The sequence below is a fragment of the Coffea eugenioides genome, chromosome 11 (assembly GCF_003713205.1).
Source record: "Coffea eugenioides isolate CCC68of chromosome 11, Ceug_1.0, whole genome shotgun sequence".
In the NCBI taxonomy this organism is placed as follows: Eukaryota; Viridiplantae; Streptophyta; class Magnoliopsida; order Gentianales; family Rubiaceae; genus Coffea; species Coffea eugenioides.
This window is the reverse complement of record NC_040045.1, coordinates 40,806,379-40,821,846: the sequence shown is the minus strand read 5'-3', so window position 1 is coordinate 40,821,846 and position 15,468 is coordinate 40,806,379. Positions and strand designations below refer to the sequence as shown.

General features: G+C 37.6%; 3 protein-coding genes across 3 annotated transcripts; 2 read left to right on the top strand and 1 right to left on the bottom strand.

Annotated features, from left to right (window-relative positions):
* Nucleotides 1-1,981: 1,981 nt before the first annotated feature.
* Nucleotides 1,982-4,149, top strand: LOC113753286 (beta-D-glucosyl crocetin beta-1,6-glucosyltransferase-like). The gene has a single exon (XM_027297400.1). The coding sequence runs from the start codon at nucleotides 2,388-2,390 to the stop codon at nucleotides 4,002-4,004; it is 1,617 nt and encodes a 538-aa protein (XP_027153201.1). The 5' UTR covers nucleotides 1,982-2,387; the 3' UTR covers nucleotides 4,005-4,149.
* Nucleotides 4,150-6,542: 2,393 nt separating this feature from the next.
* Nucleotides 6,543-12,550, bottom strand: LOC113752593 (beta-D-glucosyl crocetin beta-1,6-glucosyltransferase-like). Its single transcript, XM_027296697.1, has 3 exons — nucleotides 12,478-12,550; nucleotides 6,969-7,196; nucleotides 6,543-6,895 (listed from the first exon to the last, which is right to left on the bottom strand). The coding sequence occupies exons 1-3, from the start codon at nucleotides 12,548-12,550 to the stop codon at nucleotides 6,543-6,545; spliced, it is 654 nt and encodes a 217-aa protein (XP_027152498.1).
* A 71-nt stretch (nucleotides 12,551-12,621) lies between these two features.
* On the top strand, nucleotides 12,622-14,011 carry LOC113752592 (alpha-xylosidase 1-like). The gene is made up of 2 exons (XM_027296696.1): nucleotides 12,622-12,903; nucleotides 13,267-14,011. Exons 1-2 carry the CDS (start codon nucleotides 12,671-12,673, stop codon nucleotides 14,009-14,011), a joined length of 978 nt encoding a protein of 325 aa, XP_027152497.1. The 5' UTR covers nucleotides 12,622-12,670.
* Nucleotides 14,012-15,468: the final 1,457 nt, after the last annotated feature.

The following is a 15,468-nucleotide window of genomic DNA, read 5'->3' as shown; positions in this document are numbered from 1 at the left end:
AGCAGTTACGCCATTTTTCATAATGTTTTATATTTATGCATTTCTTTCTTTTCTTTTCTTTTGCCAGAGTCCACTTGTGCAAATTTTCATCTATTTTTTTCTTTTAAAAAGTCAATAATAGCATGTGAAGTTATGGTTTCAACGAGTCTGTAATGGTCAAAATTTATTGTACTTCCTATTATGCAGTCCCATTACAAAGTAGCGAAAAATTTTCCCTGGTTTCATTTCATGTTCTCTTGTCCTTGATGGGCAGGTGAGCAACGACTCACTTTAGGCCGGTTTCAAGTAAAGCCCTGTCCTTTGACTAATGATTCGAGTCTCCGCTTTGCTGGATTTCTCCGCACACTTATCGTGTTCGGATCAGATTGAGGCATCGGGTGCGGCCCTATCGGGTCCGGGCCGCAGGGGATTAGTCGGACTCCGTAAAGATTGACCCGAACACCCCTGCGTCGATAAAAAAAAAAAAAAAACTAATGATTCGACGCCACCGAAACTTGGTCGCAAACAAAGATTTAACGATCCAGGTTCATCCTGGGATCATGGCCTCACAACTTGATGCATGGTTGTCGAGTTCGAGCCGGTTTGGCTTAATAATTACGCATTTTTGTTGGAAGTTCGGTTACAATCGGATACGACTTGAATTTGTCGATTCACATAACTAAATAGATATGACATTCACAATTATACCAAAAAATGTATTTATTTTACCCAAACTGATTTGAACGGGATAAAATTCAACTTGTGAGGCCAGTCGTGGTCAACCGTTCTTCCCGTTGAATCTTTAGAATAGATATTTTCTCAAGGAGTTTGTTATGGTAGTGAAACTGGCTTTCTTTCAGAATCTTTTGATTTCTGACAGTGACCGAACGTATATTGATGTTCAGTCTTCCTTTCTCTTAACTTTTATGTTGTAATTATGGGGTGGGGAGCAGGCGGGGTATATTTGCTAGTTGCAAACATCAAGTTCAAGAAAAGGAGGAGGAAATTTGCAAACAATAAAAATTTTGCATAAAAATAACCTTCAAACTTGTAATTTAGAAACAAGGACATGAAATTTGATTCAAATGCTAAAATTTGGTCATGTTTCAAACCTATCCTATATTCAAACTGCAGGAAGAAAAGCCTGTCATGTAGCTAGTTGGAAATAAAACAGCGGACGTTATCTTTCACGGGTAAAGCTATCTAAATCATCTGCCAAACACCCTTCTCGTCCTGGCTATTGCATTCGCGTCTGTGTCGAGAGTCATTACTTTTCTTCATCTATTGACAAAATGAATTGGGTGTGAAGTGTAAATTTGACAAGTGCAGATCACAAGCTGGAGGATTATCCTTTTTCCTTTTTGCATGCATATCTTCTTTTATGTCATCACGGGGAGCAACCTTCTAAAAATAAATCACCCCAGTTTCTTGGCTCATTTAAGGTGCAGAAGACAGTAGTTTAACTGGCTTCAAAATTTCAGCTTAAACAATCAAACGCCCTCTGTTCAAGAGAACTAAAAAAATCTCAACTTTACAAGTTCATAAAAGCTTCCTTTAACCCTCAGTTAAAGTGAAGAGTAGCATCGAGTATTCAACTATTGAGGTCGATGTGTGCCGCGGAAGGTAGAAAGCTTTTAACAAAATTAATAATACAACTTAATAATTTGGAATTATTGCATTAATGTAGTGAAAGATCTCGTTCGATCTTTGATCTGCAGGTTTGATCAGTACTTGTCAAACTACTTCATTATTTACTTGGGAGCAGTGAATGGGGAGAAAATTTGTTTAAGGTGGGCCAGCATGACCGAAAATATATAATTTTGGAGCAAAAAATTTTCAGATGGTGTATATGCTTTTGCAGAAGTTTGGGACCCACAACTACAATAAACGATCGGATGATAATAATTTGTCAACAGATTTAGAGTTGGCTCTACTCTAGTGGTGAATGACCTGAAAAAGAGAAGGGCAGGGCTTTAATTTCTCCCCATTGTGCCTCCAACGATCAAGTTAGCAGGGCAAGAAAGAAAAGCACATTCTGAGAGAATATCTTGAAAAAGACCCTTTTACCTTTGGTTGTGGATTGATATTTAACATTGCATGTACATGCATGAGTGGGTTTTTTTTTTTTTGTGCAACACTCGATAATAATCTATTCTACATTTAGTACTACTTTTACTCTAACCTATTCTAAAGGAATTCAACTGGATCTATGAGAGAGTCGACGAAAACTAACCACCCTTGAATCAAACGGGTGCATTACACACCCATCTGAATTTGGAAAATCATACCTGTGACAATTGATGAGAGACCAGATTTGAATACATGGTTGGGTTAGGCAAGCACTGTATAGCTACAATGCTTTATGCGTAGTTGCGACCTACGACCTCAAGATCTATGGCGAAGTGCATATGTATTCCTCCTTTGTGTTCCCTCGCCAATCTTTGACACCTGGAATACAACCGACACTGGTCTCTTCTCATTCAATGTCCAGGATGAACGTGAACGTGAACGTGTTGCCTATAGCAAACGTTCGCTATTTATTCACTAGTTCTCCTGCTTCATACAATACCCCTTTCAAGAACCAAGACAACCCATACGCCCATACGATTCCTACCATTCTATCATCCATGGAGGAGACATCAAAAAAAATTCATACGCCTCCTAGATTCAGGGTTCTGCTGTTCCCATGGCTAGCTCATGGCCACATTTCTCCCTTCTTAGAACTATCCAAGAGACTCGCCAAAAACAACTTTCAGATTTATTTTTGTTCCACTGAGGTCAACTTGAATTTCATCAACAAAAACAAAACCTTAGATGAGTACTTCTCCGATCATTCAATGGAATTAGTACTACTGGATTTGCCAGATATGCCCGAACTCCCTCGACACAATCACACAACAAAAAACCTCCCTCTCCATCTCAAATCAACCCTCAAGATTGTGTTCTATATGGGAAAAACCAATTTCCAAAACATCCTCAACACTTTGAAACCTGATTTGCTAATCTATGATGTTTTCCAACCTTGGGCTTCAGAGCTGGCTGCACTGAATCATATCCCTTCTGTTCATTTCGTAACCTGTGGAGCAGTAAACATGTCTTTCTTTTATCATTGCGTGAAGTATGGATTCTCCGGGTTTAACGAGACTTACCCTTTTCCTTCAATTTTTATGAGGGATTATGAAATAAACAGGATGGCAGCCATTGCCCAAGGATCCAGCACAATCGAACCCCAAGAAGCTCAGTTATCTCCTAAGTGCTTTGAATTATCTTCTGATATTATTTTGGTGAAAAGCTGGAGAGGAATTGAGGGGAAATATATTGATCACTTATCTTTATCTTGCGGGAAGAAGGTCTTAGCTCTAGGTCCTCTACATGAACCAGAAGATGATACCAAGGAGGAGGAGAATAACTCCCATATCATCAAGTTTCTGAACACTAAAGATCAATCATCAGTGGTTTATGTTTCTTTTGGGAGCGAATACTTCTTGTCCCAGGAAGAAAGGGAAGAAATGGCATATGGGCTGGAGCTGAGTAATGCTTATTTCATATGGGTAATTAGGTTTCCCGTGGGAAATGCCATTACCCTTGAAGAAGCCTTACCAGAAGGATTTCTCGAGAGGGTGAAAGAGAGGGGGTTGGTGGTGAATGGATGGGCACCACAGGTTAAAATTCTTGGGCATCCAAGCACGGGTGGTTTTGTGAGTCATTGCGGGTGGAACTCAGTGATCGAAAGCATATATTATGGGGTTCCATTGTTAGCCTTGCCCATGCTTTATGATCAGTTTATTAATGCTAGACTTGCAGTAGAGATTGGTGTTGGTATTGAGATTCTCAAGGACGAAGATGGACAGATAAAGAGGGCCGAGGTTACTAAAGTCATAAATAAGGTGGTCGTTGAGAAGAAAGAGGGAGAACTACAGAGAGAAAAAGCTAGAGAATTGATTAAAAAGTTGAGAGAAGAAGGTGAAGGAGAATTGCTAGAAGCAGTAGAGAAGCTCAGGTTATTATGCAGCAAGAACAAGTAACAATATCTGGTAGTCAGCTATGATGACTTGGCCTGGTTTGATAAGAACAACTACTCCCTTCTAGAATTTAGTCTTTTTGCTATCAAATTTATTTGTATTCAAGCACGTAAAATTGTTATCAAATGGGCGTCCGTATTGTTTCGAATGCGTTCGTATTGAATCCATGGTTCAAAGTCACAGTCGCGGTCGCGGCTCGGAACGTTCCACATCGGTCTCGACATATCAGTCACGGTCTCGGTGAGACGCAAATTTTAAAGTATTTAATATTCTAAAAATTGTTAATAATATAAAAAAGTATGCTAAATAAAAATAATTAAAAAATAGCAAAAGAAACGGCCAAATCAATCCGTCGCGGTGTGACTCGGCTGATTTCTCGTCTTGACTCGGGATAACTCGGTGTGACTCGGTGTGACTCGGCCGAGTCAATCCGTCGCGGTGACGACTCGGCCGATTTCTCGGCGAGTCAAGTATTTCGGTATCGTTTCGTCACGATATCGTATTGGTAGGGACCGAGACGGTGACGACTCGGCCGAGACTTCGAACCATGATTGAATCCTGAATTGTGGTGATCCTGTTACCGAGGAAAACTATACATAGCCTATAATTTTTGACGATGCATCATCAACGCTACTATCCGGCAGTTCAACGGATCACAGCAAAAGGAAAACAAAATAATGGCTGAAAGGAATGATCATTTAGATTTCTAACGTGCTTAATTTGCAATGAGAAGTATATTTTCTCCCGTGAATTACGTAAGAAATTAGTGATAATATATTCATTAGCATTCTCAGAAAATCACAGAGTTAGTCTACTTTGTCAAATTTTATAGTTGTTAGAATGTTCATGACTTCATGTAACTTCTTATGTTGAGGAGAATGATCAAAATTCATGCTATTTTCTAGTATTCCTGTTAAATACCAAATGGATGTTCATTAAAAGAAGTTTTCTTTTCCTTTTTTTCGTACTCAACGTTGGGTCTTAAAAGTGCGCCCCAATACCTAAAATTTTACACTCAGAGGACCAAAATGATGCTGTATATATCTCAATCTGGTTTTATAGTAATTGGGATAAAGAACCTATTTTCAACCATTCTTATTACGTTAAAATATAATCATGTACAATTAATTGGAAAAAAAAAAAAATTGCCTGCATATAATGATCTTCTTCAGTATGCCAAAACAAACATCCAACCAATAATGTAGCAGTTCAATTGAAATAATTCCCATTTGACACCTACAATCAACCTCGAACAAATTTTTTTTTCTTTTCTATATTTCTGACTGATTAATTTTTTTTTATTTTTTATTTTTTACATTTTAGTTTTTTGCTTGTTCTTGAATTTTAGTTTTTTACATTTTAGTTTTTTGCTTGATTGTAGTATGGATTTTGTAGGTTGAAATTCAATCCATTGCCATCCCCATGTGTTGATAGAAACCAAATATCTGCAGAAAAATCAAAATGCCTTGGCGACAAAATGGCCACAGTCTGCATTAAACTGAGCTGTCCGATATGGCCCAATAGAAAATTTCACGACTTGTACAGGCTGTTGTATTTCCAATATTTGTCACCTAACAAATACGACAGTTTAAAGGGCCGCCTTCGAACTTTTGAGACTATTAATTGCTTTTGTGGTCCAATGGGCTGGAAAGTGGGTGGAGTGGGCCAACCAATTTTCAGCTTCGCTGCCGAATTCCCCACCGTACAAATGAAGCATCGCAAAATTTTCAGCCTGAACTTTGTCCAAATTTCCTCCTCCTAATAGTAATACTTTTTTAGTGAACGTAAAAATAAAACAAGCTATATATGATTGACTAATAATTAGGATTATAAACTCTCACAAATCGATCTATATCCTGAATTAGTTCATCCCACTTAATCAAACTTTCATGCATCAATCCATAGAAAATTTTTTACGTTTTTCAGGAACACATTTTTTCAATCAATTCCACATACATTAAATCGTTATAATATATTTTTCTATAAAAACTCCTAAAAATAAAAATAGCAATCTTAATTGATAAATTCTAAGTTTACTATCAAAATCAATAACTAGTTCTGCACACTCGTGAATAGGGCAGCCCAAAGTCGCAATCATTCGTGCATAGGAAATTGTTTGTGAAACCAAAAAAAAAAGGAAAAAAGTTAAACTTGATTCTATTTACCATAAGTTTCATCAAATACACAAGTCAAGTTGTGAGATCTCTAAATCGAATTTTTTTTTTCCACACAAGTGAATTTAAAATTCCTCTCATTATACCATACAATCCAACCCTTCCCTCCGAGGTTTGAATGCTCTCTTCGCAGGTGCAATTTCAGTACGGAGCCTGCGTTATAAGATTGTTTGTGCGGAAAAGGAAAAAAAAAAAAGAATACATTCAACTCGAAAAAAAAAAAGAACCAAAAACTTCTGTGTTTTTTTTTGACAAGACAATCAATTAACTTTCGATTGAATGTGTAATCTAGATTTCGAAACGCGCAAACGCCATTCCATATGTAAGTGACAAATGGATTAAATTCCAATAATTATGCTGTAAAATATTATTGGAATTCTCTGGCTTTTTGTTTCAATAATTTTACCTCTTTCTTTTCTACAACCACCTTATTTATGACTTTAGCAACCCCTTCCCTCTTTATCTGCCCATCTTCGTCCTTGAGAATCTCAATGCCAACACCAACCTCTACCACAAGTCTAGCATGAATAAACTGATCATAAAGCATGGGCAAGGCTAACAACGGAACCCCATAATGTATGCTTTCGATCACAGAGCCCCACCCGCAATGACTCGCAATACCACCCGTGCTTGGATGCTTAAGAATTTTAGCCTGTGGTGCCCATCCATTCACCACCAAACCTCTCTCTTTCACCCTCTCGAGAAATCCTTCTGGTAAGGCTTCTCAAGGGTAATGGCATTTCCCACGGGAAACCTAATTATCCATATGAAATTAGCAATACTCAGGTCCAACCCATATGCCATTTCTTCCCTTTCTTCCTGGACAAGAAGTATTCGCTCCCAAAAGAAACATAAACCACTGATGATTGATCTTTAGTGTTCAGAAACTTGATGATATTGGAGTTATTCTCCTCCTCCTTGGTATCATCTTCTGGTTCATGTAGAGGACCTAGAGCTAAGACCTTCTTCCCGCAAGATAAAGATAAGTGATCAATATATTTCCCCCTCAATTCCTCTCCAGCTTTTCACCAAAATAATATCAGAAGATAATTCAAAGCACTTAGGAGATAACCCACTCTTTTTCAATGTTTCGGACCAATATGGGATATCATTCTTTACTCATGAACCTAACAAATCTCCCCCTTCATGAGTAACCTCTCACATTAAACCTAAATTTACAAACCTTTCTTCGAACCCACATTAATACTCAACGCGAACACTTCTTATCATCTAAGGTCACCTCTTCTCACAAACATGGACCACTCTTCTTCAACATCCAAACTGCATTCTAGATCCCTGCTAACCCTTAACTTCTTGGTCTAATACCAATGAACCCCTTACCAAACCCATGGCGCACGTGGTCCAACACGAACCAAACTTCTTGGCACTTTAGTCCACCACTAAGAAGAGAATTTTTACCGGTCCAACTCCGAGAAGAATCCACTTGCCCATGAGTAGCCCGGTCTCGCAATCTGAAACTCTGATGCCGATTTGATAGGAGAAAACATCTTAAGAGAGTCCACTAAAGAGTTCAATATGTAAGTCAGGAACCCAATTCTGATCCAAAAGTTTAATCCATTAGGTTTCGAGCCCTTACTTACATATTAACCGTTCTTTCTCTATCTCTCGGGCCAATGTGTGACATAATCCTTTACTAAAAAAACCTAATATATGGTAATTAATGTAAACTCATTTATGCGGTCAACCTTCACGAATCTAATCATTATTTGACATTTTGCTTGATTAAGTAAAATCGTCAATTTCAGAATTTGTTGTAGCAAAAAGTCCATGAATTTCTATTTTAGACGTAGCATCGACTCTAAACAGCCCAATTAAACCTACACAGGTGCAAAACTGCCCAAGTCCACTACACACTGTACGCATCTTTAACCATGATTACAATTGACCCAAATTTAACTAACGGGCTGCCCTCCTACTTTTATCATCGAAACCAATTGTGACCACCCCATTGCCAAATTTCAGGTAACGAAAATATTTCTCCCATCTAACGAAAGTATTTCTATCATTTGTAAAGATGGAACGAGTTTGTCCATAAGACTCAACTCAACTGATATGAATGCTAAGTAGTTCTGACTCTTGAAGCCTCTCTTTTTCCTTCCTGTTGTGAGGTTTGACATCTTCGTGAACTAAAAATTAAAAAGAAAAAGAAAAATCGATCTTATGGTTTCCACGGCCCCTTTCAATTGAAAATTATTTGTTCCCAACAAGAGGATGGATGAAGGGCGGGGAAATTCTATATTCGAGATAGAGTAATAACTTAGCAACTTTTTTTTTTTTTTAAATTTCTGTACATTGCTGGTACACACACACACACATTTTAGCCAGACAGTTTCCGAATCGCGCCTCAACCGACGTTGTAATAAGACATTTAAAGCTTTTCTTTGTGGAAGCACTTTTCTTGCACGTACGAAAAGATAATCAAATCTGACAACCCCTTCGCTTGCTATATATCAACTTGGATTAGGGCTATTTTGTTTTTTTGGAGATAGCCCCTTGAATCATTTTGTAGTTAAAAGAGCGTGTCTACAACTTGGATTAGCCCCTTGCTCTATGTCAACTTGGATTAGGGCTCTATATTACAAATGTCAGTCTACGACTGAGATCCATGTTGTAATTAAAAGCGTGTGTGTACATATAAAATTCAATAGTGTACGTAATTAATGACGCGCGAACTAGAAAATAGTAGGGATGGCTGTGTTTGTTTTTCTGCTTGAGGAGTCCAAATAACTAATAATAAAAAGAAAATCTAAACTGCTACATTTGTTTCCTGGTAATGAAATTGGGTTAGACTTTCAACATCTCATTGAAAGCCCAAGATGCAGGACTAACCAACTCTAGGGCCACATTTCTTTCTTTCTTGCTTCCTTTCCCAAACAATAATGGATAGTCCAGGACCGTTTCAATTAACTACTTCTTTGGTGCTTTTCAATCGAAATAAATTATCTTCTTTCTGGGACCATTTTGATGCTCCTACCAGTTGCCTTGTTGAGCTCATCGTTCTTGCACTTCTCAAAATCACTAAAGTGACTGCCTAGTTGGAAAATGGAACATATTAAATCTGACCGGTCGAACTAGGGAAAAAAAAAAAGAAGAAGAAAGAATTGCAACTGTAGTCAATAATATTATGCATCAAAGTTTTTTTTTTTGCCTTGAAATTTTCTTATCAGGAATGAATAAATTTAAGTTGCGTAGCTCTTCGCTAAGGTTCTCTTTCACGTCTAAACTGGACCAACGTTTTTCTCTTGGTTTTGTCCTCTTCGCTAAGGTTCTCTTGCACGCCTAAGCAGGACCAACGTTTTCTCTTGGTTTTGCACGCCTAATTTAAACAGGACCAACGTTTTATCCCGGTCAAGATTAAGGACTTACAGCCGCAAAATGACAATGATGTGAACTGACCCTGAAACCATGAAAATGCGTTTGAATATTTGATGGCATGGAATTCAGGATTAGCATGAAAAAGTTGCAGAAAAACACAAAAAGAGGAAGAAAAAGTCGGGATCTTTGTTCTGGATGCTCATCTCAATGGGGTGTTTGTGAGGCTTGAGACAAAATTAATAATTGCAGTTGATGCTAGATATCGGAAGAGCCAAAAGTAAGTATTGTGAGACAGAAAGTACAAAAACTGTGGTTCAAGAAAATCTGGTGTGAATCAGAAATATGTCGGTGCTATGCTTTAGTGAAATACTTTTCATGGTATCGAAATTTGCCTGCTTATTCATAGCAAGCAGCAATATCTGATATGCGATTGTCGCATTTACTCCATGTTCACGTGATTATGTTTTTTTTTCCTTATTCTCGTACATTTTTAATTGGTGATTTTCTCTTCCTATTGCAGATTTGTCTGGTATAATCTATCTTTCTATTTTTTGGACTTCTATATCTCAAGTTTTCATGCGGTGAGTAATTAATTGGATCGAAGAAAATGTTGTACACACACATAAATATAATGTGTTAGAGCCCCTTCAATAACGTTCTTTATGTTAGGTTCACAAGTAAAGAATTTTGTTCCACATTGATTCGAAAGAGATGGAGAAAGTACACTTAATATATAAGTAAGGGTTCGAAACCTAATGATTTAACCTTTCGGATCAGAGTTGAATTCCTGACTTATATATTGGACTCTCTCGAGACGTTTCCCCCGTCACTTTATGATTTTCAATGAAATCATCATTCCCTTCTTTCAATTAGTAGAAGAAAGATTTCGAATATACAAACGAAATTATCCAAAATCTAGCAATACTAACACACGTATAACACTTTGGTTGGCTGCTTACAGAGTTCATAAGCCAGATGCTTCAAGAAACTCCAACAGTACAAAGTTCTTTATCCAAAAAGAAGAATAGTATTAATGTTTTTTCCTTTTTTTCCTTTTTGGGGTCACAAAGCTGAATAAGTAAGGCAAATATGTCTGGTATTCGTTCAAATATTTCTCCTTCCCCTTTGGAACAAAGAAACCAGAAAATGGCAAATAAGCAAACCTAAAATTGCTTTGTCGAAACTTCAGTCTGTAGCATTAGATTATTTATCATTTACCCTCTGAAAATTTCCAACGCCTGCTTCCTTACAGCCTAAAAAGATATCTCAAATTACCCTACAACAACTGACATTTGTGGCACAGCACTTTGCGCTTATAGATGTGGCTACAATATAATGGATCCAAAGGTCATCCAATCGGGGCATGGTCCATAACAGGCCCATTCATTTCATCATTGGTTTTTTTTTTTCTTAATCAACACAGGGTATCCGAATCATTCCTTATAGGGTCCGACTAATCCCCCTGCGGTCCGGGAGAGGAGGTCCCACTTCACACCGAACACGATAACAACGGGACTCGAATCCTGACCGAATCCAGGTAAGTTGCCATACCCTAACTAGGGAGAGTGAACCGTCCGAGCTGCCCCGCGGGGCATCATTGGTTTCTGGAAAGATGGAAAAATAGCAGTGAGCTTTTTAGTGAATCAATTACTTTTATTTAAAGTGAATATTGTTACGTACAATTTAAGCCTTACCACCTTATCATTTAAGCCAATCCTTCTCCCAATTATTTCAAATTCATGAGAAATAAAATGATCAAAATCTATGTTCATGATTTTCTTGAAACAAAAGGATTAATTAATATTATCAGCACTGTACACTTTTTTTTTTTTTGGGAAGCAAGCACCGTATACTTTTATTTCGAGATTTCACCAGTAGACAAGACTAGTTCCTTTTTTTTGTTTGAAGGAAGACAAGACTAGTTCCAATGTAATGGAAGTAGGAACAAAGATCCAAAATTTGAGGATGATCAATTTGGCATTTCTCACTTTTTCTTTAAGAAGTTTTTGTTTCGGCACACAAGGTAAGATAAAATAAGATACTGAAAAAGAAATAATGCACCATAAACGACAATTGGTCTTCGTCGAATTTATCACACAAAGGAATCATATTCCAGTCTCTCAATTCAAAGACTCAGAAAGAGCGATGAGACGTCGTTCTCCCTTTATTTTTTTTCTCTACCTTTATTGACTTAAATTAATCAGATGAAACCAAATTTATCACGCCTTCTCAGATTAATTTGATAATAACTAATGCTGACATGCTTAGTCAGACAGATTACATCGAACATTGCCTAGAATATTTGTTTTTTTTTTTATTTAACGAGAATATGTTATATCGGGTTGAGTTTAAAGAGAAAAAAAATTGCCTGGGGATAATTGAGATGCTGATGATGTCTGGAAGTTCATCTTCTAGGTTAGAAGCATTTTATTGATTAATAATAATCTGCAATTCCCACTCACTGGTAAGTCGGACCACTTGCAATAAAAAGGCCAAGCCATTGCGAAGAAAACAGGCCGGCCTCGGCCTTGTGGGGGTGCATCAGTAATCGATACTCGTTATCATTGCGTCGTTCGATGAAATATTAGTGAAGATTGTTAAGAGCATAAATTTTGATTTCTAGCAAAGCTATTATATCTGAAGCTAGTACCATACCATACATGCACAACTATCACACCAACTGAGAAAAAGAAAAGAAAGAAATTCAGTCTACAATTCCCAATGTTACCAAGTAGCCAAGAACTCTCCTTTAGAAAATCTACCCAACCCCAAGTTGATCGGAAAGAGCCTGAACGGCATTCGGCAGGGACATCAGAGTGACCATTCTTTGAGTATCGGTTCTAGGCACTGCCGCAACAGACAGCAACCAATTCCGTCAAAAACTTCTGCTAAGTGCTAATTCATTCAGTAGGATTAAGAAGCGGACCAAAAACTGAGAAAAAGGAGTACAAAAAAAGGAGTGGGACCTCTATAGAACATCATAGTCACATGCAATTGTGAAAAAGGTCTGATCATTGGATCACCATCAGCCTCATCCATCTCACACGAATCCTATGACTCCATGACCACATTTTTTTGGCCCTTATATAACCACAACCGCAACCAGTCTTCCATTACAGCAGTCATCAAGGCAAGTGTGCCTTTCTTCTTTGTAGAATCATGTTGTTCTCTCATTCTTCATTCTTTTGTTCCATTTTGCCTCTTTTTCTTGTGATCCTATTATCCATTGCTAGAGTTGATGTAGTCTCAACTGTTCCAACTAAAATCGGCCAAGGCTATAGTTTGATTTCTGTAGAAGAGTCCCCTGATGGAGGTATAGTAGGCCTGCTCCAAGTTAAGCAGAAAAACAATGTCTATGGACCTGATATTCCTTATCTGCAGCTCTATGTAAAGTAAGTTCTGTGCAATCGCAATTCCATAACTTTCCTTTCGTTAAAAACTTGACCTTTTTCTAAGTTCTTGCATTTCTTCATTCAGGACCTTAGCTTGTTAACGAGCTTTTTCTGGTCAAAAATTTATCTTTTCTCGCAATTCTGTTTCAAGCACCTTCTGAAAATGTCAAATAAATCTTCTTTGTCAAAATTTGATCTTTTTATTTCTTGCGGTACTTTCTCAGCACCTTATACATCATATAAAGTACATGTACTTCATCAAAATTCAACTTTTTTGTTGGTACAGTCGTCCTTCTTTTTGAGTCACACCTTAAAATTCTGGCAAAAAATTTGATCCTCTTCTGCTGTGCGATGGCTTTTCAGGCATGAAACAGATAACCGTTTGAGGGTTCACATAACTGATGCACAAAAAGAAAGATGGGAAGTTCCATACGATTTGATACCAAGAGAAAAGCCAGCAGCACTGAAGAAAGCCATAGCTTGGTCAAGAAAGAACCAGAATTCAGTCCTTATGGCATCATCAGAATATGAAAGCAATGAGCTCATATTCGCCTTTACTACTGACCCTTTTAGTTTTGCTGTCAAAAGAAAATCAGATGGTCAGACCCTTTTCAATTCTAGCTCTGATGAATCAGACCCTTATAGTCCATTGGTCTTTAAAGATCAGTATCTTGAGATTTCAACCAAACTGCCACTAGATGCTTCGTTGTATGGTTTGGGGGAGAATACGCAGCCCCGTGGAATCAAACTGTATCCTGGTGATCCTTACACCCTGTTCACCACTGATGTAGCAGCCATTAATCTCAACACTGATTTATATGGGTCCCACCCGGTGTACATGGACCTGAGGAATGTGAATAGGGAGGCTTTTGCCCATGCTGTTCTACTGTTGAATAGTAATGGGATGGATGTTTTCTACGCGGGGACTTCTCTGACATACAAGGTCATTGGGGGCGTTCTGGACTTTTACTTCTTCTCTGGTCCTACTCCTTTGGATGTTGTTGATCAGTACACTTCCTTCATTGGTCGCCCTGCTCCAATGCCCTACTGGGCTTTTGGTAAGTTTTTGACTTTTCATTTAGTAGCATTTAATGAGCTAAACATGTGAAGTTCATACAACTTATATAATGATTGAGAATTTCATCCAAATTTGATCCTAATTCTTGTTGCGTTTTTCTTTTCTCTGACAAAAGATATGTGTTTCCAAATGTTTACCACCCACTTTTACTATTATTATTGTTCAGAATTAAATGGTTTGCTTAGGTGCCTAATCATTGAACAGTTTGGTTTCACAAGTTGAAACTAGTTTTATCTCATCCTGCATTTTTTTGCCGGTGAGTGACTAATATTTTATCTTTTTACGAGATATTGTAGACTTTCTTTAGTTTTGCTACATTATACTTGATGAGTCCTTAATTCCATTAAAAAAAAAGGTAGTCAGGATGGGAAGAAGAAACGTTTTTATCCTAAGCAAATCTATAGTAACATTAGTTTTTGCAGACATGAATTAGACAGACTAAAGACATTTCACGAGGAACAGAGGAGTTACAAATATATTAGAGCCTAGTTTTTGGACAGAGATTATCAAATTTTGGAAAGTGTCGGGTACCTAAGCAGATATGGTCATTGGACTTGGGCATACTGAATTTGTTGTATATTAGGGTACGACAGTCTTTTCCTGGTGGAGATTCGGAACAACTAGAGTTCAATAACCAGAAACATGTTTGTTCAGACTTGATAGTGTTAATTAATTAAAGAATCACACGGGTTAATATAAGACAAGGTAGTCGACATTTTAATTACTGGTATACTAAAGTCTAAACTAATGTTTACAAAGGAAAAAGCGAACCAAGGAGAAGGTTTTCACTGAGACGTGTCTGAAAAGGATTGCCTGTCCTCAATGATTGAGATGATGATATGTAAATCGTGTCCTGTGGGGCAGTTTTTGCAATTATTAATGCATGTGCAAATTTGTTTTCCATTTTCTTTTTCTTTTTTTAACCACCTTTTTCACCAACCCTGCATTGAAGGAGCAGGTAATTCATAATTGTGCACCCTTCAATTTGCCTTCGATATCATGCCAAATCTAGGCTGAAGATGTTTGGTCCACTCCACTCTTGTTCTTGTACATCTTCTCCTTTGTCATTTTCATCCTCGGAAAACTTTTTTTGACTGTCTAAGGATTGCATTGATTTGCTTTCTCTGATCAGAAATTTACCCCTTGGAAAAAAAAAGGAAGGAATCTTTAGGTACCCATCAAAGAAGAGTGCAGATTTGGGAAACTTTGCTTGTAACTCATCTTTCTAATTTTTCTCTTTCCTTGAGCTAATGGAGAGAAACAAGTGGACCATCTGAAAGCACTATTGTGAATCTCAAAGATGGTATCGTCCCTTTTGACTATTGTATTGTGTTTCCTAGATGAGGGGTTGCTAGAAACATGATTGAAATCACATTGCCAACATTAAGTTTCTTAGAGGTCCCATTTGATGATAATGCCAAGCAGAAAACCGTCGGCAATTGAATCAAGTTGAGACTTAATAGAGAATTGTATATTTGCTTGAGGTA